Here is a 23243-nt window from a genome sequence, read left to right as displayed (position 1 = left end):
GAGCCTGGAAGCACCTAGGATAGTCCTGCTAAACAGCAGGAAAGCAGGAGGAGTGCGGTTGCTGTTTGTAGTTTTAAAATGATAGGAACCCCGGGGGCAGCCTCTGGTGTGCTCCACTGAGAACCGGGAAATGCCCACGCTGCTAAAAAGCTTTCTGAGCTGAGGAGCTCGGCCTTTGCTCTGAGTCGCCCAGCATTGGGCTGGGCTGGGTGGGGCTGCACTGAGATTTGGGGGCCATGTCGTCTTCACCCCCACCCCCAAGCGGGACTTTCTTCCTTCTTCCTTCTCCCCACTGCATCCGCTCCCTGATCCATCTGGCCCAGGCCTGCTGGGTGGGGTGAGGTGGGGAGGCTGGGGAGGCTGTGTCTGGGCCTAGACTGGTTTAGGCTCCAGTATAAATATTTGAAACAGTTGTCAGGAGCCAGGTCACTTTGGTGTGAAAGTGTCTTTACTGGGTAAGTACCTTGTGTCTGGAGAAGTCAGGAAGGATTTGGCTTGTCACAGCCAAGTCTTGGCACTTACTGTCCCCAACCACCTTCACCACCACGACTGGGGATGGGTAAGACTGCCTGCCAGCTACTGTCCTTCTCACTATGGTGACAAAGACAGGGCTCAGTCAATTCTGGTGACCCAGGGTTCCTGGAGTTACTTGGAAGTTGGTATGTTGGATCACATGGTTTCTGCAGGTTTGGTGAAAACCTGAGGCAGTGGAGAGTTTGGAGTTGGAGCCCAGATGCCAGACCCCCTGCCCTGTCCTGTGCCTGTGAACTGTGACCTTGGGCAAGCTGCTTGAGCTCTCTGAGCCTCCACTTCCTCAAGTACTGGGTTGGGGGATGCATAGGGGCAAACCTTGGAGGGAGTTGTCTGTTCTGCTGGGGAAGGCTTCGTGGAGGTGGTGACCTTTGAGCCAGACACGGATGGACAGGGAGGATGTGGCTGCTTGAGCAAAAGTGGGCAGCCCACTTTGACTAGAGTTCGATGGTGCCAAGCAGGGCCTGTGAGGGGCGTACCTTGGAAGCTGTACTTTGGGGTTATGACTTTGTTAGAATCCCTTGGGTTGGGTGGCAAATGACAGGGCTATCTTACCCTATAGCCAGCCAGTGTGGAATGTGGAGATAGAGGGAGGGCTCTGAAGTCTGGCGCTCTGGCCTTGGGGAAACCCCTTGAGGTCTCAGAGCCTCCGTTTCCTTAATTGTAGTTAGCTGTGTGAGGGTCAGAGGTGTGGGGTCTGCCAAATGCATTTCCCAAGTGTGTGGGCTACTGGTGGCTGGCGTGTGGCAGTTAAGGAGGTACTTAACAGCCACAGATGGCTTTGGTATGTGGGCTTTGGTGCGTGGTTGCTAGGGGCAGGAGGAACTCTGCAGCCACAACCCTGGTTTTTTTTTTTACATTGTTTCTATGAGTTTATGCCCTTGCCAACAGCCTGGGAGCCCATGACTTGCTGCTATTTAACACTCCTGGCTGTCTCCTGCTAGTTCAGTCTGGAAAGCAGCAGCTCTGAGGCCCACTGGGGTCCCTAGGCCCACAGCCTCAGTGCTGGCATGCTGGAGGTGCTCAGGAACTATATACTGGGCGGCTGGATTAACACAGTTTGCTGGGTGGGGGTGGGGGGGTATTAACATATGATTTTCAGCGGGCTCTACAGAGGCCAATCTGAGGTCTGTGCTCCCTTGGCCCAGTGCTCCTTACCTTCGTGTGTTTGCCTTGTCTGTCTCTCTGAGGTCAGGCTGCTGACAAGGAGGGGGTCCTGTGTGGCCACGGAGCCAGCCCCTCCATCCCCAGTGGAGGCTAGAATTGAAGAGGCAGCTGAACTGGGTACGGGCACTGGGGCCTGGAGTAAGGGTGCCAGTGTCTGTTCCCAGATGTGTCCTTCTCTCCTTAAATGGGGTCTTTTTAGAGTTGCTTGCCTAAAATGGCCTGTACTCTTTTTTTTTTTTTTTTTTTTTTTTTTATTTATTTTTTTTTTTTTTAAATTTTATTTTGTCGATATACATTGTAGCTGATTAATGCTCCCCATCACCAAAACCTCCCTCCCTTCTCCCTCCCCCCCTGTACTCTTGAGACTGCTCTTGGGGGTGGGGTGGAGCAGGTGAGGTTGTCTGGGGCCAGTTGGCAGAGAGACTTTTTGAGAGCTCAGCTGTGGGAGAGGCATCCTGGGAAGGTCAGTGGGCCCAGGGAGAAGCCAGGAGCTTTCAGAGAAGTGCTATGGGAGGGGAGTGTGGAAAGGAACAGGATGCCCAGGGAAAGGGAAAGTCTCAGGGCATGGGGGCAGCCAGGGCTGGTCACAGGAGCTGTGTATGGAGAGCTCTCTGTGCATAGGTGGTGGTGTCCCCATTTTGCAGATGAGAAAACAGACACACGAGTTAATTAATTTGACTAAGATTGCAGAATTGTGTGTGTGTGTGTGTATGTGTGTGTGTAAGGAAGGAGATCTCCTTACCACATTCAACCAGTCATCAACCAACAGAGTGCCAGGAGCTGAGGTTATGTTGAGGCAGGAACCCTGGTCCCCAGGGATGAAGGAAGGACACAGTCCCCAGATCACCCCATCACCCTAATGGGATCTGCCCGCACAGTCTCAGGAAGCCACATGGTATGATGCCTGGGTCTTGAGTGGAGGGGACGAGGTGGGAGAAGATGGTGCCTCCGCCTCCATGTTCTGTGGAGGGGCCAGCCTGAGCCAAGGAGGGCTTCCTGGAGGTGGAGAGCTGGGAGAAATTCAATAAGCCGGAGGAGGAACTGCTTTCTGGAGAATGGTTTTCAGCTCATTCGTTATTTATTTATTTATTTTTTAAAGATGACCGGTAAGGGGATCTTAACCCTCGACTTGGTGTTGTCAGCCCACACTCTCCCAAGTGAGCTAACCGGCCATCCCTATATAGGGATCCGAACCCCTGGCCTTGATGCTATTAGCACGACACCCTCCCAAGTGAGCCACGGGCCAGCCCTCATTCATTATTTTTATTTCATCATCATTTCCCATTTGGGTCCTGCATCCCCAGGGCCCTGAAATTGTTGTTGGAGGTGTTTAAGGTCCCTGGTGGAGGTAAGGGAACCAGTCAGAAACCAGTCCCCAGTGGTGTAATCAGTTGGACCAAGTTGATGCATGGGTATGTTCACATGTGTGAGGAGGAGACAGGCACAGACGGAGCTTGCAGGGAGGGGAATCCCTTGGCCAGAGCCTTGGAACCTTCTCCAAAGTGGTCCAAGTAGAGAAGTTTGGGCAAGGGCAGTAGCAGAGAGACAGCACATGCAGGTGGGTGCAGGAGTCTGGTGGGTCAGACAGCTTCAGGGTCACTGCAGACGTGGCTGGGTCAGAGCCCTGGGTGCCGTGTTGTGGGGGAGGGAGGCTCCTTTTCCTGGGGCTGAGGAGTTGGGTGGGGGGCTTTCCTTGGGGAGCACTGGTGAGGAGCTTAGGGTTGGGGGCTGTTGCCCTCCCTAGACTTTCTGATTGGCCGGGCCAGGCCTGGGAGTTTTTTCTGGAGACCTGGGAGGGCTGAAGCAGGAGGGACAGTTGGCTTTCAGTTCACTTTTGATTTACCCAAATCTTACCCCATTTATTGAGTGATCCTTAGATTCTCTTCTTTTAAAATTCAGGGCATTTCACTGTTCTACTGAGGTTTATGAATGTTTAAAAACTGCTTTGCGGTCCCCAAAGTAATTTGACACGTCTGACAGCTATTGATTAAAAACCCAAAATTATTCAGGCTGCAGGATGACTTGGGGGATTAGGTGGAAAGTTTTTTGTTTCTTCTTTCTCTGCTGCCCCCCCCCCCCCAAGAAATAAGATGTGGAAAGGTAAATGTGTACCTAAGTGTTTTTTGAAGACTCCATTAAGCCTGCACAGTTAAACTGGAAAGGGTGCGGGTGGGGTCTGGTCAGGATACTGAAGGCTGCCTTTCCTGTACCAGCACCCCCACATGCCTGTTCTGTTGGCAAACCTCGTGGCCCAGCTTGCTACCAGGTAGCAATGAGGCATTGCCGTTATGTTATCACGGAGGGGGGTGGGGGTGGTAGTAGTGATAGTACCAGAAGGAGTGGTGGTGATAGTATGTGGTCCCTTGTGTTTATAGGGAGTTGATGTGGGGTTTTCATGGCTCTCTCTGAAAGAGCTCAGCATGTGCAGAAACAGCAGCCTAGAGAGGGGAGGGAACTTGTTCTGCATCTGTGGGACTAAGATCACAGGCACATTAGGGGTGGACTTCTGGCTGGGTTCCTCCCTCTCTCCAAGCCTCAGTTTCCTCTTTAGTAAAACAGAGTGTCCTAAAGCTTCCTTCGAACTCTTTGGATTAACTGGGGTGTGTATGGGAAAGGCTGCCTCATGAGCCAGGGCGGTGCTGCCCTTTGTGCATGGTTGTTGGGAGAAGGCCATGAGATGGTGTGTGTGCTTTGGTCAGAACACCTGCCACACAGCTGGGCACATAGTAGGCGCTTAGGAAGTGGCATTAGGTTCACGCTGTCATGGTGTCATTCTTCAGTCAGCATATATCAGCCACTTCTGAGTGCCAGGCCTCAGGCTGTGTTGTAGCCATGGCAAGCCATGAGCTGCCTGCCCTCCTGTTTCTGTTACCAGGGTGTGGACCCCTCCTCTTTGCCAGCTCAACCCTGCAGTGTGGGGGGAACTCTGCCTCCCAGGGGGAGGGGGAGGGCAGGAGGCCAGGTGGTTCCCTACTTCCTAGCCCAGAGCTCAGTATGTGTATGAGTGTCACACTGGTTCTTGGTGACTCTGCTAGGACCTGCCCCTTGCCTTGGACTGAGGAGCCCTGGGCTGAGAGGGACCACGCCTCTAGGCCCTGTCATTTCAGGAAGCTTTCCCAGGCAGGGCGGCCAACCTCCTTGCCTTTTTAGGACAGGCTTTGTCTCCCCAGGGCCCTGGGGGGCCACTAGGCGGCTGCATTCCTCTCCCCTCCCCCAACACCCCAGCCAGGCGAGGAGGGAGTGCTGGTCTTCTCAGCAGCTGGTTCCCAGGCCAGCGGCAAGGCTGGGCCTGGGGAGAGACAGCTCTGCTGGCTGTTCCGGGCAGGGCGCTGCCCTGTTTATGTCCCGCCGCTCCATTCCCAGGAGGTCAGCGCCCTCATCCTGACTGTGTCTCCTTCCAGTGTGAGCTGAGATTTCCAGCGCAGCTCCCTGGACCTGTCCAGCTATGGCAGGCAGGAGTGTGGTTGGTGTGTTCTGACCTGACTGGGGCCTACAGAGTTTGCTGAGGTCCTAACTCCAGAATCAGCAGGGCCCGCCAGTCTTCAGGTGGGCACTGACTCTGGAGACAAACCTTGTCCAGGATTTCTCCACCTTCCAGACCTGGTGTGGCAGTGGTCAGTGGCGGGGTGGAGACTGGGGCTAGTACTGCTGTGCTCGTGAGTCACAGGCAGAGTGGTTGAAGTGGCCCCTCACTGGGGTCTACTCTGCGCCCCCACCCCTGGCACTGCCTCTTCTCCCTCCGTGTCACTTCAGTCCTGATAACAGTGTGTACACGGCTCACCAGCGTTGCTGACAGCTGTGTGCCCAGTTCCCACAGTGGTGCCTGGCAATGAGGCGGGGGACTTGACAGTCATCACTACCTACCCTGATCTCCTGAGCTGCCTCTCACCTACAGTCTCATTCGATCCTTAGAGCAACCTGTGAGGAAGGTGTGTCATTATCCCCACTTATGGATAGGGAAAGTGAGGCCTGGAGAGGTGAGTTACTTATTAAAGTGCTGAAGGTCGCGTGTTTTATGAGGAATAGAGACTTGAATTTGCTCCTACAGGTGGGCACCCTTGACACTAGGCCCTCTGTCCTCCTGTCTGTTCCCAGCTGCAGATGGCATTTCTATAGCGTGCACCTGTGTTTGTGTGTGTGCGTGCTTGTGTGTGCTTACCCCCAGGGCTCACTCCACTGCCTGCCTGCGTGCACTCCCCAGCCCGTTTTCCCAGCAGCCCCCTTAGCAGTGGAGGCATCCCCTCCACAGCAAGTCTTCAAGGGGTCTCCCAGGTCCTGCTTGAACATTCCAGAGACAGGGTACCCACTCTAAAACGAAACGAGCCTGGCCCATTTGGGGACAGCTGTGAGGGAGCTAGAATGGGTCTCTCCTGGCCCCAGCCCTGCCCTTTGAGGGCACACAGGGCAAGCTCTCTCTGTGCCTTTGAGATTGGAGGGTGAGCAAGAACCCCTTACTTTCCCGGTTAAACAACCCCACTCTTGGCTCACCCCACCCATAATTGGAAACATCACATCTTCACTATGTCAAGTAGGGCTTCTTAATTATCGCAAGTTTTATTTTTGGTTCTCCTCCCTTCTTGAAATAATGGAGACTTTGCTGAACTTCCCTGTCACTAACCTTTTAAGAGAAGAAAGGATTAGAGTTGAAAAACAGCTTGTGGGCTGGCTGGAAGGCTATCAGATAAGGTTGTGCCCCAGGAACCGGGACAATGTCTCTGTTGTTGCTGCCACCCGGCCTCACAATGAGCCGCTGTTGGGGCCTGGCTCTGTCTCTAGCAGCGGCTCCACCCGTGCCCCTGCCCACGTTTCCTGGGCCCTGGGCGGGGTTGCCCCACCCCAGCAGCCCCCCACTTTTCCTACCCCACCTGGAATGAGCGGATCACAGTGAGCAGATCAGCCTGGCTTGGACCTTTCCTTGCCCTGTTGCCATGGGCCACCTGTGGGTCCATTGACAGGCCAGGCAGAGGCTGTGGCTTGTGTAATGGATCTAGTCTTGGACTCTGCTGAAATGGGTTCGGGTTCCATGCGGCCACTTGCTACCTGCAGGATCTTGGGCAAGTCACCTCGCCTTTCTGAGATGCAGAACCTCAGCCTTGACAGGTATGTTATGAGAATTAAGTGAGATAGGTGGGGAATTGTGGTGCATAGTGGGTCTCAGGTGGCATGGGTGGGAGCTATCTGCTGGAGACACCAGGGACAGCAATGTGGTAGTGGTGGCATTGGGCTGGGCTTTGAAAATGGAGGAAGAAAGATTTTGTTAGGCAGAGATGTGGAGGGAAAGGTGGGATGGACTCAAGAAACAGCACAGGCAAAGGCCCCCCACAGGGTAGGAGCTTGTGGCTTGGTCAGGGAGCAGGTGGGGAGGAGATTCTGGGTCCCTTGCTAGTGTGTAGTGTGAGGTGCGTCACAGGAAGGACTTGGACACCAGGTTGAGGCATGTGGGACTTGATTGTCCTACAGGCTGTGAGGGGAGAGAGGAGGAAAGGAGTGAGGCCAGGCTGGGTAGAGGCGCGCGTCCCATGCAGGGTGCTGCTGTAGTCTAGAAGGAAGAAGACCCATGGGATACTGTTCCCCATGGCCCCCCAGGCCCTGGCCAAGACCAGCTCTCAGTAGCAGTGGACTCCAGAGTAGGTCTCACCACCCTGTGGCCTTGGCTGTCCTGTGTGTGACCTGGGAATCCTTCCCAGGAGTGTGAGTATTCCATGCCATGGATGATACAGGTGAATGGCTTCTAGTCCCTAGAGGGCTGCGGTGGGGCTAGAGAATTTGCTGTGTTTAGAAAGGTCTCAGAGAAGGCTGGAGCCCTGGGGGAGCAGGGTGCAGCTACAGAGGATAGGGTGAGCCCCCTAACCTTGAGAGAGACAAGAGAGCTCCCCATACTTGGGCAACACAAAGGCAGGGACATTTCCAGGAGATTCTGGGAAGATTCTAATGGTGCTGCTCTTACAGTTGGCCTTGAACGGGCAGTTGCCCTGATGACCCACCCTCGGGTCTTCTTTATCCCTTCTCCTGGGAAACAGTCACATCTGTGGGCTCTGGGAGGGCTGTCCTCGTCCCAGCTAACCTCCTCCCAACTCTGGCTTAGCTGCTCTTGGCTGCTGGGGTACGGGGGCTTTGGTCCAGGAACTCTGAGGCACTTAATCTTGGAGCTGAGCCACATTCAGCCCTACCCACAAGGAGCCCCCTGCCAGGCGAGGAGACAACTCTGTGACAGACCTTCACAGCACAGCCTGATGAATGTCACTGCCCAGGGAGACTGGGAGGGCTTCATGGAAGAAGGGGCCCTGATGCTGGGTGGTGATGGTTGGATAGGTCAGGGAAGGGGACTTCTGTGCAGAAGGGATGGCATGTGCCTGAAGGCCTGCCTGAGAGACTCAGGATCCCTGGGATGGAGCAGCCCAGCTGGCAGGCTGCTGTGGGTGGTGGGCCTGGTAAGGTGGACAGGCAGATAGACCACAACCAGCAGCTCAGAGTGCCCAGTCCTGGGGCTGGACCTGAATCCCATGTGGTCTTGAGAAGGAAACGCCTCATCCTGAACATTGTTGTCTTTACAGCTCTTCTGTGTGTGTGCTCATTACTGCTGTTTTCCATTTGAGGCAAGGATCCTTTCTCCTTTCTCAGATAAGGAAATGGACCCAAGGGACTTGGGTGTGGCAGTGAGAAAGATGGGACCCTGAGCATGTCACTTGCCCTTTCCGAGTAGGCCTCAGTTTCTCCCCTGAGAAAAGCAAGGATGAGGACAGCATCTGCTTCTTGGGCTGTGAAGGTTCCATGGGGTGATGTGTGTTCGTGTGCGTTTGTCTCCATGTGGCACACAGCCCAAGGTGAGCCTGATCTGTGGGTGCTGACTTTGCCTTAGTGAGGAGGGGCAGGTGTGCGGAGCCCACAGCCCTGGTTTAAGACCTGGTTCTGTCATAGACATGTGATCCAGCTTCTCTGAGGCCGTTGTAGTCACACAGTGTTCCTGGCAAGGCTTTTGTGAGAAGTAGCTCAGACCTGGGCTGTGGAAGTGATCTGTATGGGTGGATACCCCCAGGTGAAGGCCTTTGCTCTCCTTGGTGCCACCTCACCAAGGAGACCAAGGCTCTAATAATCTACAAGGACCACAGGAGGTCAGAAGGGGAAGCCGTCACAAGACCAAGCTGGGCACTGGGGGCAGCTGTGCAGCGGGCCACCTTCTCTCTTCCCCAGCTTTGGGCAGGCAGCAGGGAGGGACCTGACCCAAGGACTGAGGGATAGCAGAGGCTCTGCATACAGTGGCATCAGCCCCAGATCCCACACCACACAGGGAAGCTTGTGGCAGGGCTCCCAGACTGCCCTGAGTGCCATCCCAGGAGGGGGCCCTGGGCAGATCAAGTAACTGCTCCTCCCTGCCCTTCTGTAAAATGGGTAGGTGAAGACTCCTGGCAGGATCGTGGGCAACTGAAATGAAAAGAGAGATGTGCAGGTGACCGGCTGGGTGCCCACCTTGTGCTGAATGGAGGTGGGTGTATGACTGCCTCTCTCCTTGAAGTGGGATGGAAGAAAGGAGAGACCCATGCCTGTCCACCTCCTTTTACCTAGGCTTCCTGGGTAGGGCATGCCCACTCATTGGTGAGGCAGAGGCTGCAGGTGAGAAAGGAAGTGGCCAGACAGTGCCTGGCCTGAGACAAAAGCAGGGTCGGGTAGAGGCCTGCCTTGGGTGACTGATGGGGCAGGTGATTCCTGGCTAGTGTGGATGGGGATTGCTGCAGGCATGGGACAGGGCTGACTTCCAGGAGAGGTGGTTCTTAAGCCATGAGGTGGTCCTGCTAGGTCCAGGAAGTGACCAAATGACTATTTTCCCCTCCTGAGCCCCAGTCATCTTCTCAGCCACCACCACAGGTGCACCCTGGTTGGGTCACAGCAGACCAGCTCCCTCCAGGCCCAGGTGGCATGAGGACCAAGGATGCTGTGTGTCAGGGCCTGCTGGTGGAAGGGGGCCATGTAGACTCCAGGCTGTAGGAAGGCATGTGTCTGCAGACGAGTGAGAGAGGGCTGGCCCACCAGCCCTGCCACCACCGTCCAGTGCTCTACTGCCCAGGAGCAGCCTGGGAGACCATGCAGGAGCCACTAGGGCCTCTCCAGGCTCTCACCCTGCCCCCATCCTGCCCCTGTCCTTTCCCTCCCAATGAACTTGGGCTGCAGGGGTGAGTGCAGCCTCTGCCCAACGTTCCCCTCTTGGAGAAGCCCTAGAGAGACGAGAGGGTCAGGGAGGCCCAGCTGCAGCCAGCTAGTCTGGGCCATCCAGGTTCTCTTAAGGGCTCTGAGCTTCCCTATAGCCCTTGGTGCCACCAGGATACTTCCCAGTGACGCCCAGGCCAGCTGGAGCATGTTTATGGGCTGTAGTGCTGGGGAAGGAAGCAGAGGGTGCTGCAGTCACAGGCTGTGGCTGTTTGGGGGTCTGGCCTACGCCTGCTGGGCTCCCGGGGCTGCAAGACCTTAGCCCCCTTGGATGTCCTTGGGCAGACCCTGGGCAGGCCCAGTCTGCTGAACTGTGCATCCGTTTCCTCTCCCCTGCCAGCTCATTCAGGCGCCCCAGGCAGGAGGTGGCCCCAGCTCACCCTCCTCCCTCTGTACTTCCTGGGTCCCTGCCCCACCCGCCCTGGCTCCCAGCATCCTTAATTACCTGGCAGGGTTTTCCAGGTTGGGCCGGAAAGCAGCCTGATCCTGGTCTGCTGTTTTTGGTCCTGGACGTCAGGCCTAGGGGGCTGCAGGTTCCAGCCCTTCCTAGGCAGGCTGACCCCCCAACCCCCATCTGAGACAGGGCATCTCTTCCACCAAGGTATGGAGCCCCATCTGGGAGCGAGGCTTGGAGTCTGCCCTGGGAGGTGGGCGGCCCAGACCCAACCCCAAGGGGAATCTCAGCCAAGGGGAGGGCAGACCCACTCGTGGTGTTGGTCAGGGCTGTGATGGGGAGGAGGCTGTCTGAACATCTGGAGTAGTATGGTGTGGTAAGCAGGCTACTGTGCACCTTTGTGAACTCGGTGTCCCAGGGACAGGGTCCTGGAAGAGCAGAGTCACACAAGCTGTGTGTGCTGAAGCCACACTGAGGAGCTCGGCACGGGAGCACTAGGGGGTTCAGGTGGGCTTTAACCTGACTTCAGCCTATCTCCCTGCTTGCCTCTGCTTCTGTCTATCCCTCAGAGCTTTCTGAGACCAGTGTCATGCTGGACATGGAGAGCCAGAGGGAGGAGGCTGACTGCGATACCTGGGTTGGGCTGCATGGGGCGACTAAGGACTGGGGTCCTGCTTCTACCTCTGACTCCTTGCAGCGCCCAGCACAGGACCCCATGTCAGGGGAGAGTTCATTTGCACAGAGGATTGTTGCCATGGAGATGTAGAGTTTGGGGTGGGGAGAGTAGCGTCTGTGAGGCTCTCTGGGCAGGGCCTTTCCAGCTCATATCTGTACTCCTCAGTCCACACATAGCGGCCCTCAGCCCCCTTTACCCAGGCAGTCATGGAAGTGGGTGTACAAGACGTGTGCCCTGCAGGGAAGTGTCTGGTGACCCTGCCAGGCTTTGAGTCCTCAAGGCCAGGGCGAGGCCCCAGCCTGACCTGAGGTAGGGGTCCAGTTGAGGCAGGGAGAGAATGATGGGCTGAGCCCTTGGACCATTGGAGGCCAGGAGCCAAAAAGCAGAGGGTGTGGGGGAAGGAAGTCTGTGTGGGCTAATCCCAAAGCAGGTTTCTTGCCAGCTCCAGGGGTTTGGAACCTGGACACAAGGAGGCACAAGGCCTGTCCAGCTTCCACACCAAGAGTGGTCTCAGCAGGCCCAGCTGGTCCTCAGGCTTTTCCCCTGCCCCAGCTGTGGGAGGGGGCTCCAATAGGGCACTGCTCTGTGTTGTTGGCTCTGGAAGGAGACATTCATCTCTCTGAGGTGGACTTTACCCAGCATTGGAGGAGGTGCCACCTGAGGTGCTTTCCATGTGATGCACTGAGGCAGCTGAGGCTCAAAGAGGGAATTGACTTGCCCAGGGCCGCACAGCAGGTGAGCAGCGGGCCCAGGTCCAAGGCCAGATCTATTGGAGCCAGTTCAGGTCCAGGCTTCACGAGTACCATACATGGCATCGACTTCCTTTGCCCTTTCTACCTGTGTCAGGCCCACTCACCCTGGCTTGGGCCCCTGAGCCCCAGCACATGAACCCTGACTTAGCCTCAGAGTCTCGGGCACAGTGCAGAGGCCGCTGCAGCCTGTCCACTTTGAGCCTATCTGTCCTCATCTGTAGACAGGAGCAACAGAGGTACCTGTGCTCTTCTGCCTCGTATCGTGCTGGGGGGGAGTGGGATGGCATCTGAGAAAGGGCTCTGGGCAGTGGCATTCTGGATAAATGTTGGGACAGGCAGACTGCTTTGCTCTTGGACAGGGACCAGGACAGAGGGGAGGTGGGAGAGTCCCCAGAAGGTTGCCTGGGCCAGGTGAGCTCTTTCCTGTGGGTCTAGTGCTGCTCAGGAGCCAGGCCAGACCTTACTCTGCAGGCTCAGATGCCAACTTTAAGCCCCTGAGTGGTCGCCTGATCCTCAGCTCCTTGCTGGCTTAGAGACTGAGCCCCTCACTCAGGCTCCTGCAGTGGGAAGGGGGGGATGGTGGGTCTCTGTGACACCCTTGCCCTGAGTGTGTCTGAAGATGGAGAGGAGAGTGGGAAGGAGGAGTGACTGCCTACAGGGAGGGGAGTTGGGGCCAGCTGGCCTGGGCAGTGGCAGGTCCAGCCTGACACACCTACTCCCTTCCCCCAGGTCCCATCTGATGCCGAGGCTGAAGGAGTCTCGCTCCCACGAGTCCCTGCTCAGCCCCAGCAGTGCGGTGGAAGCGCTGGACCTCAGCATGGAGGAGGAGGTGGTCATCAAGCCTGTGCACAGCAGCATCCTAGGCCAGGACTACTGCTTCGAGGTGGGTCCCACAGCAGGCTGGGGCAGGGCACCCAGATCGTTTCTTCCAGACACCCTCTTGGAGTGCTCTGTGGCCTCGGTGGGCCAGGCTCTTTGGAACAGTGGCCAAAATCTGCTCATAGCTTTCAGTTCCTAAGAGACCAGGTAGAGCTGGGGTGGGGGGCGTCCCTCCTACTCTCTGGGCTCTTTGGAAATGGACAGCATCTGCTTTCTATGCTAGCAAGTGAAGCACCTGGGCCCCAGTGGTGACAGTGAGTGAAAAAATAAAGGTCTGTGTAGAGTCGCTTAAGCCCCACAGCCCATGCTTGGAGCCTGCTTAGCCCCCATTTGCAGTGTGGGATAGTAGAGAGTCCTCCCCTGCTTTTTTGGTCCTTTTGGCCCTTCTATAGTGAGAGCCTTAACCTTTCCTGTCCTATTGTTCTGTGACCTAAGGTTTGAGACAGAGGGCCAGTGACCCAGGCAGAGCTGTTTCATGGGAACTAGCTGTTTAGTCCCTCGTAGTAGATGGGGAATCTGAGGCCCAGAGAAGGCAGGAAGATGTCAGGGGTCATGCAGCAAGACTGAGACTAAGCCAGGACCAGGGTCACTAGTGTCACAGGTATTCCTGGGAGTTCCTGAGTGCTTCTCCACTTATTCATATTGTCTTCCCACCTCTGCTTCTGAGAAGACTCCCACCCCACCCCACCCCCTAACAATCATGCATCACTAGGGGAGCTCTAGTAGAGGAATGAACCTGGTAATGAGAAGCAGCCATTTGGGGACAAGCACAACAATCTCCTGGCACCCCTAGCCACAGGGGAAGAGCAAAATGGTCCCTGTGCCTTGTGTGCCAGTTCTGGTTTAAGATTCCTGACTAAGCTGGCGTGGTCAGAGCTCTGACTTCCTTGCCCGAGATGGGCTGAGAGTGGTGCCTATTTGCTCTTTCACAGCAGGGGGTGCTGTGGACTGGGCGGGACCTTGGATGCCTGGATCAGGAATCTGTTTTCCCCGCTAGAGCCCCTGGCACAGGCTGGAGGCAGGGGCAACATAGAACAGGAGCCGCTTGGGCCGGGCTCCTTGGGGGGTCTCCAAGCTGGAACTGGAGGGTGAGCTGGAGCTTGGCAGGAAGAGCAGGGAGAGCAGAGGTTCCAGGCAGGAGGACCCCAGGGCCAGGCACACCCAGACAGCCACTTCTCATTTCTCCAGTCTGGCACAAAAACTCTTAGGCCTCTATTACTATCTTGTTGTCACTGTTGCTCAACAGAAAAGACCCCTCAGAAGGTGTCAGCAGAGTACAAAAAAGAATGGAATACTGCCATTTGCAATGACATGGATGGACCTCGAGAGAATTATATCAAGTGAAACAAGTCAGGCACAGAAAGAGAAATACCACGTGTTCTCACTTATTGGTGGGAGCTAAAAATAAATAAATAAATTTACACACACACACACACCCACACACACCCACCCCACCCCCCCGGTGGGGGGGAAGAAGACATAACAATTACAATTCCTTGAAGTTGATACGACAAGCAAACAGAAAGGACATTGTTAGGTGGGAGGGAGGAGAGGGAGGAGGGAGGGAGGTTTCAGTAATGGGCCGCAATAATCAACCACATTGTGTATCGACAAAATAAAATTAAAAAAAAAAAAAAGTGTCAGCAGAGGACTGAGGTGATTCTCATACCTACCCTTGGTTGTCCCCTTGGTAATTGTGGTTCCCCCCTGACGGAAGCTTCGCCTGGGTTAAGCGTTGCCCTCTGTCCTGGGCAGGGGCCTGTTCCTTCTCTTGTCCCAGCTCAGGCGGTGGGAAGTTAGAGTCGGAGAGATGCTTTCCCATTCAGCCAGGAGGACGCTGAGGCAGGGGCAAAGAGCCAGGCTCACTTGCTCTGGGCCAGAGTGTGTGGAGCAGTTGTGACCCTCGTCCCGCCTCCTCCCTGAGGCTGTGGTGCAGACCTGGTGGCCATAGTCCATGAGCCCCAGAGGTCCTCCATTGCTGCCTAGCCTTGCTGCAATCCCTTCCCCTGTGACGCTGTCCTTCCTGCCTGCCCCCCACAGGTTACGACATCATCAGGAAGCAAATGCTTTTCCTGCCGGTCAGCAGCCGAGAGGGATAAGTGGATGGAGAATCTGCGGCGAGCGGTGCACCCCAACAAGGTAGGCCTGTGCCCCCTCTCGTCAAAGCGTCAGGGGTTGGTGTTAGCTCAGCCATGACGAAGCAGGAGCAAAGATCTCTGGGGTGTGAGATGGGATGGAGGGCAGCCTGCATGGAGGCAGGGCTTGAGCAGGCAATATTGTTGGACAGCGAAAGAAGAGCTTGGGTTGGCCCAGCTGACAGGTGCTGTGTGCCTATGTTCTCGAAGCTGCATGTTGAAAAGGCTGGGCTGGAGAAATGCGTATTGGGCCAGTCGGGGGTTGGGCCCTGGGGTCCTTCTGCCTGGAACCCTTGTTACTACTTCCCCCACTGACCCCGCTGCTCTTCCAGGTTGGCATCTGCCTCTGTGTTCCCACTGCCCCTGGGCTCCCCCATGATTCACAGGACACTGACCATAATCCCTACTTCTGTATCTCCCTAAGCTGACTTGAGGACCTGGGTACAGTCCTAGTGGCCATGACATCACTAAAGAAGGGACCTTAGCTGTGGTCACCTCTTAAGTTACTTTATCAGCTCTTGGTTTGCTGGTCTGTAATGGCACCGTGACCTTCAATGTGCCAGGCATTCCGCTGACCTCTTTACTCAGTTTCTCTGTCTGTGGGGCAGAGGTTATTTTATTCCTGTTTTATAGAAAAGCAAACTGTGTCTCAGATTTATTCACTTGCCTGAGGACAGTGAGCTCGTCCAAGGCCGACCGAGATCCAACCCGTGTCTGTTGGACCCCACCCCCATCCTGTCCTCAGAGCCCCACCCTGGTCTGAGGACTCTCAGGCCCTGGGCTGGCTGGGTGGGTGGCACCTCCAGCTGACCCCTGGGCCCCTTACGCTCGTGCAGGACAACAGCCGGCGTGTGGAGCACATCCTGAAGCTGTGGGTGATCGAGGCCAAGGACCTGCCAGCCAAGAAGAAGTACCTTTGCGAGCTGTGCCTGGATGACGTGCTCTATGCCCGCACCACGGGCAAGCTCAAGACGGACAATGTCTTCTGGGGCGAGCACTTCGAGTTCCACAACCTGCCGCCCCTGCGCACAGTCACCGTCCACCTGTACCGGGAGACTGACAAGAAGAAGAAGAAGGAGCGCAACAGTTACCTGGGCCTCGTGAGCCTGCCCGCCGCCTCGGTGGCTGGGCGGCAGTTTGTGGAGAAGTGGTACCCGGTGGTAACGCCCAACCCCAAGGGCGGCAAGGGTCCTGGGCCCATGATCCGCATCAAGGCACGCTACCAGACTATCACCATCCTGCCCATGGAGATGTACAAGGAGTTTGCCGAGCACATCACCAACCACTACCTGGGGCTGTGTGCAGCCCTCGAGCCCATCCTCAGTGCCAAGACCAAGGAGGAGATGGCGTCCGCCCTGGTGCACATTCTGCAGAGCACGGGCAAGGTGAAGGTGCGTGGGGCCCTCAGCTCCTTACAGAGGCCTGGTGGCAGGTGCTGGTTACCCGTCCTTCCCTGTGTCCAGGTTCCACATTTCATCTCTAATGTAGGCCTTGAAGGTACAGCCTGGGAACCCTCCATGCCTGGGGCTGATCCCTGAGGCATGTGTGATCCCATGCTGCTTTGGGTGGGAGGTGGAAGGAGGGCTAGACTTGAAACCATCTGCAAAGTGGACGGACCCCAAGTGCCCTCTGGACAGTGGTGTGATTTGAGAGCCAAGTGGCATGTTTGACAGGAGCAGAGGCTGCCCTGTGTTGAGGACCAGAGCCCTCAGCCAGGGCCAGGGAGGCACAGGTTGGGAGCCAGGCCTATGTACCCCAGGGCAGAGCCCAGCGGCACATCTCCTTATCCTCTTACCTGCTTTCAGAGGTGCTGGCATGGGGAAGTCTGTTGGCCTCCTCAGGCCCTCTACAGCCCCCACTGCCTGTTGGACTCGTGGTGTGTGACAAGTGTGGGACTAGGGAGAAGGGCTTCCCCACCGTGGATCCATGGCAGGGTGGGGGGCTGTCTTCTTCCTTATGGCTGGACCCCCTCTTCCCCCGCCCCCAGCCTTCAGACTTGACTAGGTGAGGCTGCGCTGTCCTTAATTTGCTGGTCCACATGGGGGCATAGGGGGTGTGCTGGAAAACTGTATAGGGAGGGAGTGAGGGGGTGGCAGAGGCCCAAGCCTTTTCCGCTGCTTGTCTGATCTTTCAGTACCTGGTCCCTAGGGCTGGGCTGGCCTGGGGTCAGAGGCATGTGTAGGTGCTCATTGTGGAGGGAGGTGGGAGCAAGTGCTCCAGCCAACCCCCTGGGCCTTCAGTGGGCAGGGAAGCAACAGGTGGAAGATTAAAAAGTAACTCCTGCTGCTGGGGTGACCACACCTGATCCCCCTCTCTGGAATTCTTGGGAACTAGCAGGACATTTTGGGACAGGCGGCCTGTGCTGCCGAGGTGGTGGCTGCATCTCGCTCTGCACTGGGCCGGCCATACAGGTGTCTCAGCACTTTCCTGTCCTCTTCCCAGGTTTTGTCTGCCCAGGCTGTGGCTTTTCAGGGTTCCCGTCCTAGGATTCCCCTCTCCCTTAACCCCTCTCCATAACCAGAGGGAGTAACGGAGCCTGGGAAGTGAGGGGCCTGGGCCAGATCTGGCTGCAGGTAGCTGTGTGGCCTTGGACAGGTCATTTTCCTATACTGTGCCTTGGTAATTACCATTGTTGGGTCTGAGCTCTCAGGAGTTTCTCCTCATCCCGGCACTGGGGCCTGGCACTCACAGTGGGACTTCAGGCTTGAGCAGGAGCCATGGTGGAGCTCCAGAGGGTGATGTAGTCTTTATCCCTGCTTCAGTTTGTTCAGAGTGGGACCTTAGAGGTCGTCTGTAGGTCAGGAAGGGGTCCTCAGGCTTCATGATCCCCAGGGAGGCCCACAACAGCTTCCTCTTGGCCCCTCCTGTCTCTCCTGTGCCTCTGAAGGTCAGCCTGGTCTCTTGGCTCTAGATCTCGATTCTGTATTTCAAAGCTCCAAATTTGTGCACATCGGAGTCAGGAATTTCCAGAGCTCCAGGGATCCTGGCCACGCTGGACGGCTTGTAGGCTTCGTGCTAGACGGCCCCTGCCCTGTCACCCTCCCCTGAGTCTCTGCTCCCCACCTGTCTTCTTCCCTTTCCCCAAGTCACAGTTTGACTGTGGGCATGAAGAGGTGGGGGACTCAGCCTTCTCTGCTGGGGTCTTCCCATGACACTTGTGTGACCTGACGGGCGAGGGGCTCACCAGCTGTCCTCTGAGGTAGTCCGGGACCCACAGCATGAGGGGCTGCCACTGGGATTGCCAGGCGGGCAGTGGTTGCCACCACCTTCCCTCCCAGCCAGAGTTCCTGTGGGGGTGACGTCAGTTCCTGTCTCGCCTGTCAGATCATGGTGACTCACTGCCTCCCAGGCAGCTGGACCACCTCTGTCCCCTCTTGTCCTTCATGTGGGGCTGTGCAGAACAAGTCTGGGTCTGGTGTCGAGCTCCCACCAGAGTCACAGGTGGATACTGGCAGTTGTTTGTGCCATGCAACGAGGACGGCCCTGTCCATCCTTGGTGGCGCTCGTGGCAGAGGGAGGGGTGAGCTCTGCTGTGGTCACCCCACCAAGCCTGACCAGGGCTGAAGAGGGCCTGACTGATGGTGAGAGATTTGTGGCTGTGTGTGGAATGCTTTTGTCCAGCCTGCCTCCCACATCCTGGAAGTTGCACCCACCTCTGGTGTCACTAATGCTAGGCTCCTTCCCTCACCAGGTCTCCCTGCCCACGCTCCTAGCAGCCCCCCGGGGGCTCATTCCTCCTTTCTGGGTCCCCAGCAGCTTGGTGATGGAGCAGCCTTGAGAAGCAGGGGCTTCTCTTTGGACCATTTGTGGAATCCTGGGGTGCTACCTGCCAGGCCAGTTCAGGTCCCAATCTCCTCACCTCCTGTGTCCCTAGGACTTTCTGACAGACCTGATGATGTCAGAGGTGGACCGCTGTGGTGACAACGAGCACCTCATCTTCCGGGAGAATACACTGGCCACCAAGGCCATTGAGGAGTACCTCAAGTTGGTGGGCCAGAAGTACCTACAGGATGCCCTAGGTAGGGAGGGTGTGGGCAGGCAGGTGGGCAGAGGGTGGGGTGGTGCCCACCAGGTCCTCACTTCCCCTCCCTGCCCACCTGGCCCCAGGCGAGTTCATCAAAGCTCTCTACGAGTCAGACGAGAACTGCGAGGTGGACCCAAGCAAGTGCTCGGCCGCTGACCTCCCTGAGCATCAGGGCAACCTCAAGATGTGCTGTGAGCTGGCCTTCTGCAAGATCATCAACTCCTACTGGTCAGTGCCCCCCCTCCACCCTTGGGGACCCCACACTTCCTTCTGGGCTCGGCTGCCTAGGGCTTCCCCATGCCATCGTCTTGTCCGTCCTTCTATGTCATGGTGTCCACAATGTGCCAGGCTCTCGCATGTAGGGAAGCGCTCCCGAATGTCCGCGAGACACGATTTTCAGGGTGTTATAGTAGAAAGACCCTGGACACATCGTTCTGTCTGTATGTGTTGATTGATGAGTGCTTTCATGTATGGGGTGCTGTGTAGGTGCTCAAGCACCCTCTTGGGCAGGTAGACAGCTTAAGCCGAGATGCCGCACCTGTCTTTAGGAGTTATGGTGCCCAAATTGCAGCCGTGTGGTAGGTCCCAGCAGGGGCGTGTGTGGGTGCCTGAGCCCAAGAAGGAGAAGAAAGGACTGGGCTTTACGTAAAACAGGGTCTGCAGGCTACCACCAGCCCCAGGATGGAGCAGGGGTGGGTGGGAGTGGGCTGTGCCTACAGGACCCCCAGCCAGGGCTGGAATCAGCTCCTGGGAAGCTTCTGGAAGGCCGGCTTTGCCGGCACTGGCTTGCTCCCGGGGTCATGTGGGATGGCCAGCTGATCTGGGCCGAGTGTAGCCTCATTGTGTGGTGGTCTGCGGGACTATCCAGCAGGCCTTGCTGCCAGCCTGAGTAGCAGGTTTGTCCTCACCCTGGAGGAGATGCCAAAGGCTTAGTCTGTGTTACTGTATAGCTCAGGGCTTATGCCCCCCACCCATCTGAGCCTCTGTCCTCAACCTCTCTTGACACGCTGACCTGGCTCAGCCATACCTCAGTAGCCATACCTCAGTTCTTTGTTAAGTTGGGCCTCTCTCTCTCCCCACACCTCGCCTTATACATACACCAGCCCTTCCTTTCTGAGGCCTTACCCCTGGCTCTCCTCTGTGGCCCTCCTTCTTGTCACCAGACAGGATTGGCTTTTACCTCCTGGGTCCCTCTGTCACAATCCTGGTGCCAGCAGAGTGGGACTGTGTCTGTGTCTGAATCTGCTGGGAGCACCATGGGACAGGCAGGTCCACCAGCTCAGGGCTGGACACACAGGAGGGCTGGGGAGGTGTTTGCAACTCCTGAAGCACAGGTGGAGGCCAGCCTGCTAGGGCACCAGCAGCCGTGGGAAGGGGGCGTCCATCTGCCCGGGTCTCTCAGTCCCTGGGCTGCGCGAGGTGCTCACCTGGAGCCAGGGGGGCAGTGCTCACTGGGCCAGAAATGTGCAGCTTTCCACACACCAGGACCTGGAGGTGGAAGGCGGCCCTGGAGCCTTGATTCTCTGGAACACAGTACCTATCCCAGGCTGGGCTGTGCCCTCACCCTCTGTGCCTCTGTTGCAGGGGGCTGGGTGTAGGACACAGAGAAAACCTATCTGTGGACAGCAATTTTCCATTTCCTCTTTCTGGCATGTGTCAGAGGCACCTCTCTTTCTGGACAAGGCTATTGGTAGATGTCAGTAGCCGATCTGGCCTGTCTCCTGGCCAGTCCTATGCTAGAGTTGCCCTCCCCCCGACTTCTCCAGGCATGCTCTTGTTGGCTGGTTGGTCCAGCCAGCATTCACTGCCGAGGGCTTCCTGAGCTGGCCATGGGCTTGGGGCAGGGAACAGTTCAAGTTGATCAAGCCCTCTTTCGGCCTTGGGGTCTCAGCCTTAAGCTGGCTCTGTGAGCTCGGCAGGGCAGGCCTTGCTCTCAGTTTAAGGGAGAGGAAACTGAAGCCCAAGAAGGCCTGTGACAGAGCCAGGTGTAGACTGGGCTCAGGAAGCACTGGGGCCTGGCCTGCCTCCCAGTAGGAGGCTCATCTTTTAGGGTGAAGAGGTAGGAAAGGTTGGCCAGGTGGGGCCTAACCGTGGCAGGCTAGGTGCCCGATAGAGCCTGGAACCCTGTATTGAAGGGCCAGCTCTGCCCACTCACTGTGTCATCCTGGGAAAGTCACTACCTCTGGTTCCCTGCCCATCAAGAGAACAGGGAGCTGTGTTCTCACCCTGTAGTTAAGGGTATTCGCACCTTCTTGATCATTCTGAGTTCTGCAGAAAACTTCAGACTCCTCTGACATTATTTAAGCAGAGGAAGTGAGTCTCAGTAGCCAATGATGAGAACCCAGAGGATAGTGTCTGCTCCTGTTGTGTTTTCCTCCCTCCATCAGGCCCAGGTGCCTGCTGTTTGGGTTAAAAGATGAATTAAGCACTGGGGGAGGTGAGAAGGGCCCAGACCAGGAGCTGGAGAGTCCATTCAGCACTGGCCTTTGCCAGTGTTTCCTGTTGGGACAGAGACCCAGCTCTTCCAGGCATGTCTCCCATCCCACTCTGTCGCTTCTCAGCCCCTTCACTGAGAGCCCCCACCCTGATTGAGCGTGGCTCTACCTGCTCCTCCTGCTGCACCCTGTGGGGGCCCCATGTCACGTGCCCTCCCTGCACTGTCCACACCCCTTCCCTGACGGATGGTGAGAGCCCGGGGCAGTGGGAACTCAGGGTTTGTCTGACTTAGAACCAGGTCCTTTCCCTGGGCCCCCTCCTGACAACCAGGCCCCCCCTTGTGTGTTCCTGCACAGTGTGTTCCCACGGGAGCTGAAAGAGGTGTTTGCCTCGTGGCGGCAGGAGTGCAGCAGCCGTGGCCGGCCCGACATCAGCGAGCGGCTCATCAGCGCCTCCCTCTTCCTGCGCTTCCTCTGCCCCGCCATCATGTCGCCCTCACTCTTCAACCTGCTGCAGGAGTACCCCGACGACCGCACTGCCCGCACCCTCACCCTCATCGCCAAGGTCACCCAGAACCTAGCCAACTTCGCCAAGTGAGTCATGGGGCAGGCCCTGGTGCTTCTGCCCACGACTAGGGCTGGGGCAACAGGTCCTGCCTTTGTTCCTGTCACCTTAGATCCTTCTCCTCCCCGCTTTTTTAAAAATAAAGTCTCTACACCCCATTTCCCCCCTGCCATTTTGGTATGTTTTCCTGATTTTCAAAGGTGTGAAAACAAGATATTTCTTCCTTATGCTTTTTTGAATCTACATGTTATTACTGAAGATTCTCCTGTATATCTTAACATTCATAAGCCCCATTTTGCAATGAATGACTAATATTCCTCGGGGGGTACAGACCCCACTTAATCTGTCCCCTGTGGTTGGGGACTCAGGTTGTTGCACACGGTCCTGGATCAGTGCTGCTGGGGTGTCTTTGCTCTTCTGGTGTTTTGGCTGCATCCTCAGAGCAAGCAGGTGAAAGTGGAAGGGCTTGGCCATCCCACCATCATTCATTCACAAGGTGTGGAGTGAGCCCCGTCCCGGGATACAAGGTGAACCAACCTTGGTCCCAGCCCTCGCGGAGCTCAGCACGTTAGCTGAGGAGCCATGTTAAGCAAGCAGCAGAGCAGTGACGGGGTCAGTTATCAGTCTTCTAGGAGGGCCCTGAGGGCAGCTGAGGCAGAGGCTGGGCATGCTGGGGAGGGCCACATGCTACACCACTCCTAAATGATCGAGTACCAGGCCAGAGAAGCTGGAGACCAGACCCAAGAGGACAGCAGGGACCAGAAGGCCAGGCAGGGCAGTGTGAGCCATCAGAGGGTTTTGCACGAGGAAGAGGATGGCCCTTGTCTGTTCCAGATCCTGAAAGATCATCCTGACAGCAGTGGGACAGATGGGTTGGAGGGAGTGGGACTGGTGGCCTGGAGACCCAGGAGGAGAGCACAGCCATGGTTCCAGCAAAAATGGCAGAAGTGTTGTGTTGGGGAGGGAACGAATGGTGCAGAAGGCAGTGGCTGCAGGGGACAAGGTTGGGGTGACCAGAAGATAAGGTCAGCAGGCCTTGCCATTAGAGGATGAGGAAGAGGGAGGACCTGACAGCCTCCAGGCTTCTGGCTCCGGCATCTGGGATGGAGCCTGGAGGAGAGGGCATGGGTTAGGGTGACGGTGATGTCTACAGACTTGGCTAGATTGTGGACGAGGGGCTCCCAGGGAAGGCACCCGTGGTTGTATGTATCTGAAAGCTCAGGGGAGAGGCCTGGGCTGAGCACAGGTTTGAGAATTGTTTACGTGCCAGGGCAGTGAGACTCGGAGGAAAGAGGAAGGAGACTGTAATGGGTAGTATACATGGGGATATGGAACATTCCAGGTTTTGTGATAAAAGGTCCAGAAAAGGGTTACCAGCCTTAGCTCTGAGGAAGGATAGGCCTGGTGACCTGGGTCGGAGAAGACTCAGCTGATGTGGGGAGTGGGGTGGGAGCCAGCCACCGTGGGTAAGGCAGGATGGGAG

At 56.6% G+C, this 23243-nt stretch overlaps 1 protein-coding gene across 6 annotated transcripts in view; it reads left to right on the top strand.

The window, feature by feature from the left end:
* Positions 1 to 23243, top strand: part of DAB2IP (DAB2 interacting protein) — a 188667-nt gene that overhangs the window by 148820 nt on the left and 16604 nt on the right. For 5 of the 6 annotated variants that reach the window (XM_063081870.1, XM_063081871.1, XM_063081868.1 and 2 more), the window contains exons 4-9: positions 12452 to 12605; positions 14642 to 14740; positions 15573 to 16127; positions 18611 to 18755; positions 18844 to 18988; positions 21553 to 21789. In XM_063081870.1, the coding sequence (XP_062937940.1) occupies positions 12452 to 12605; positions 14642 to 14740; positions 15573 to 16127; positions 18611 to 18755; positions 18844 to 18988; positions 21553 to 21789 (1335 nt within the window). The remainder of the gene's footprint in view (positions 1 to 12451; positions 12606 to 14641; positions 14741 to 15572; positions 16128 to 18610; positions 18756 to 18843; positions 18989 to 21552; positions 21790 to 23243) is intronic. The other variant, XM_063081869.1, reaches the window with a different exon arrangement.

Source organism: Cynocephalus volans, chromosome 17 (assembly GCF_027409185.1).
Source record: "Cynocephalus volans isolate mCynVol1 chromosome 17, mCynVol1.pri, whole genome shotgun sequence".
NCBI lineage: Eukaryota > Metazoa > Chordata > Mammalia > Dermoptera > Cynocephalidae > Cynocephalus > Cynocephalus volans.
This window is presented reverse-complemented; position numbering and strand designations above follow the sequence as displayed.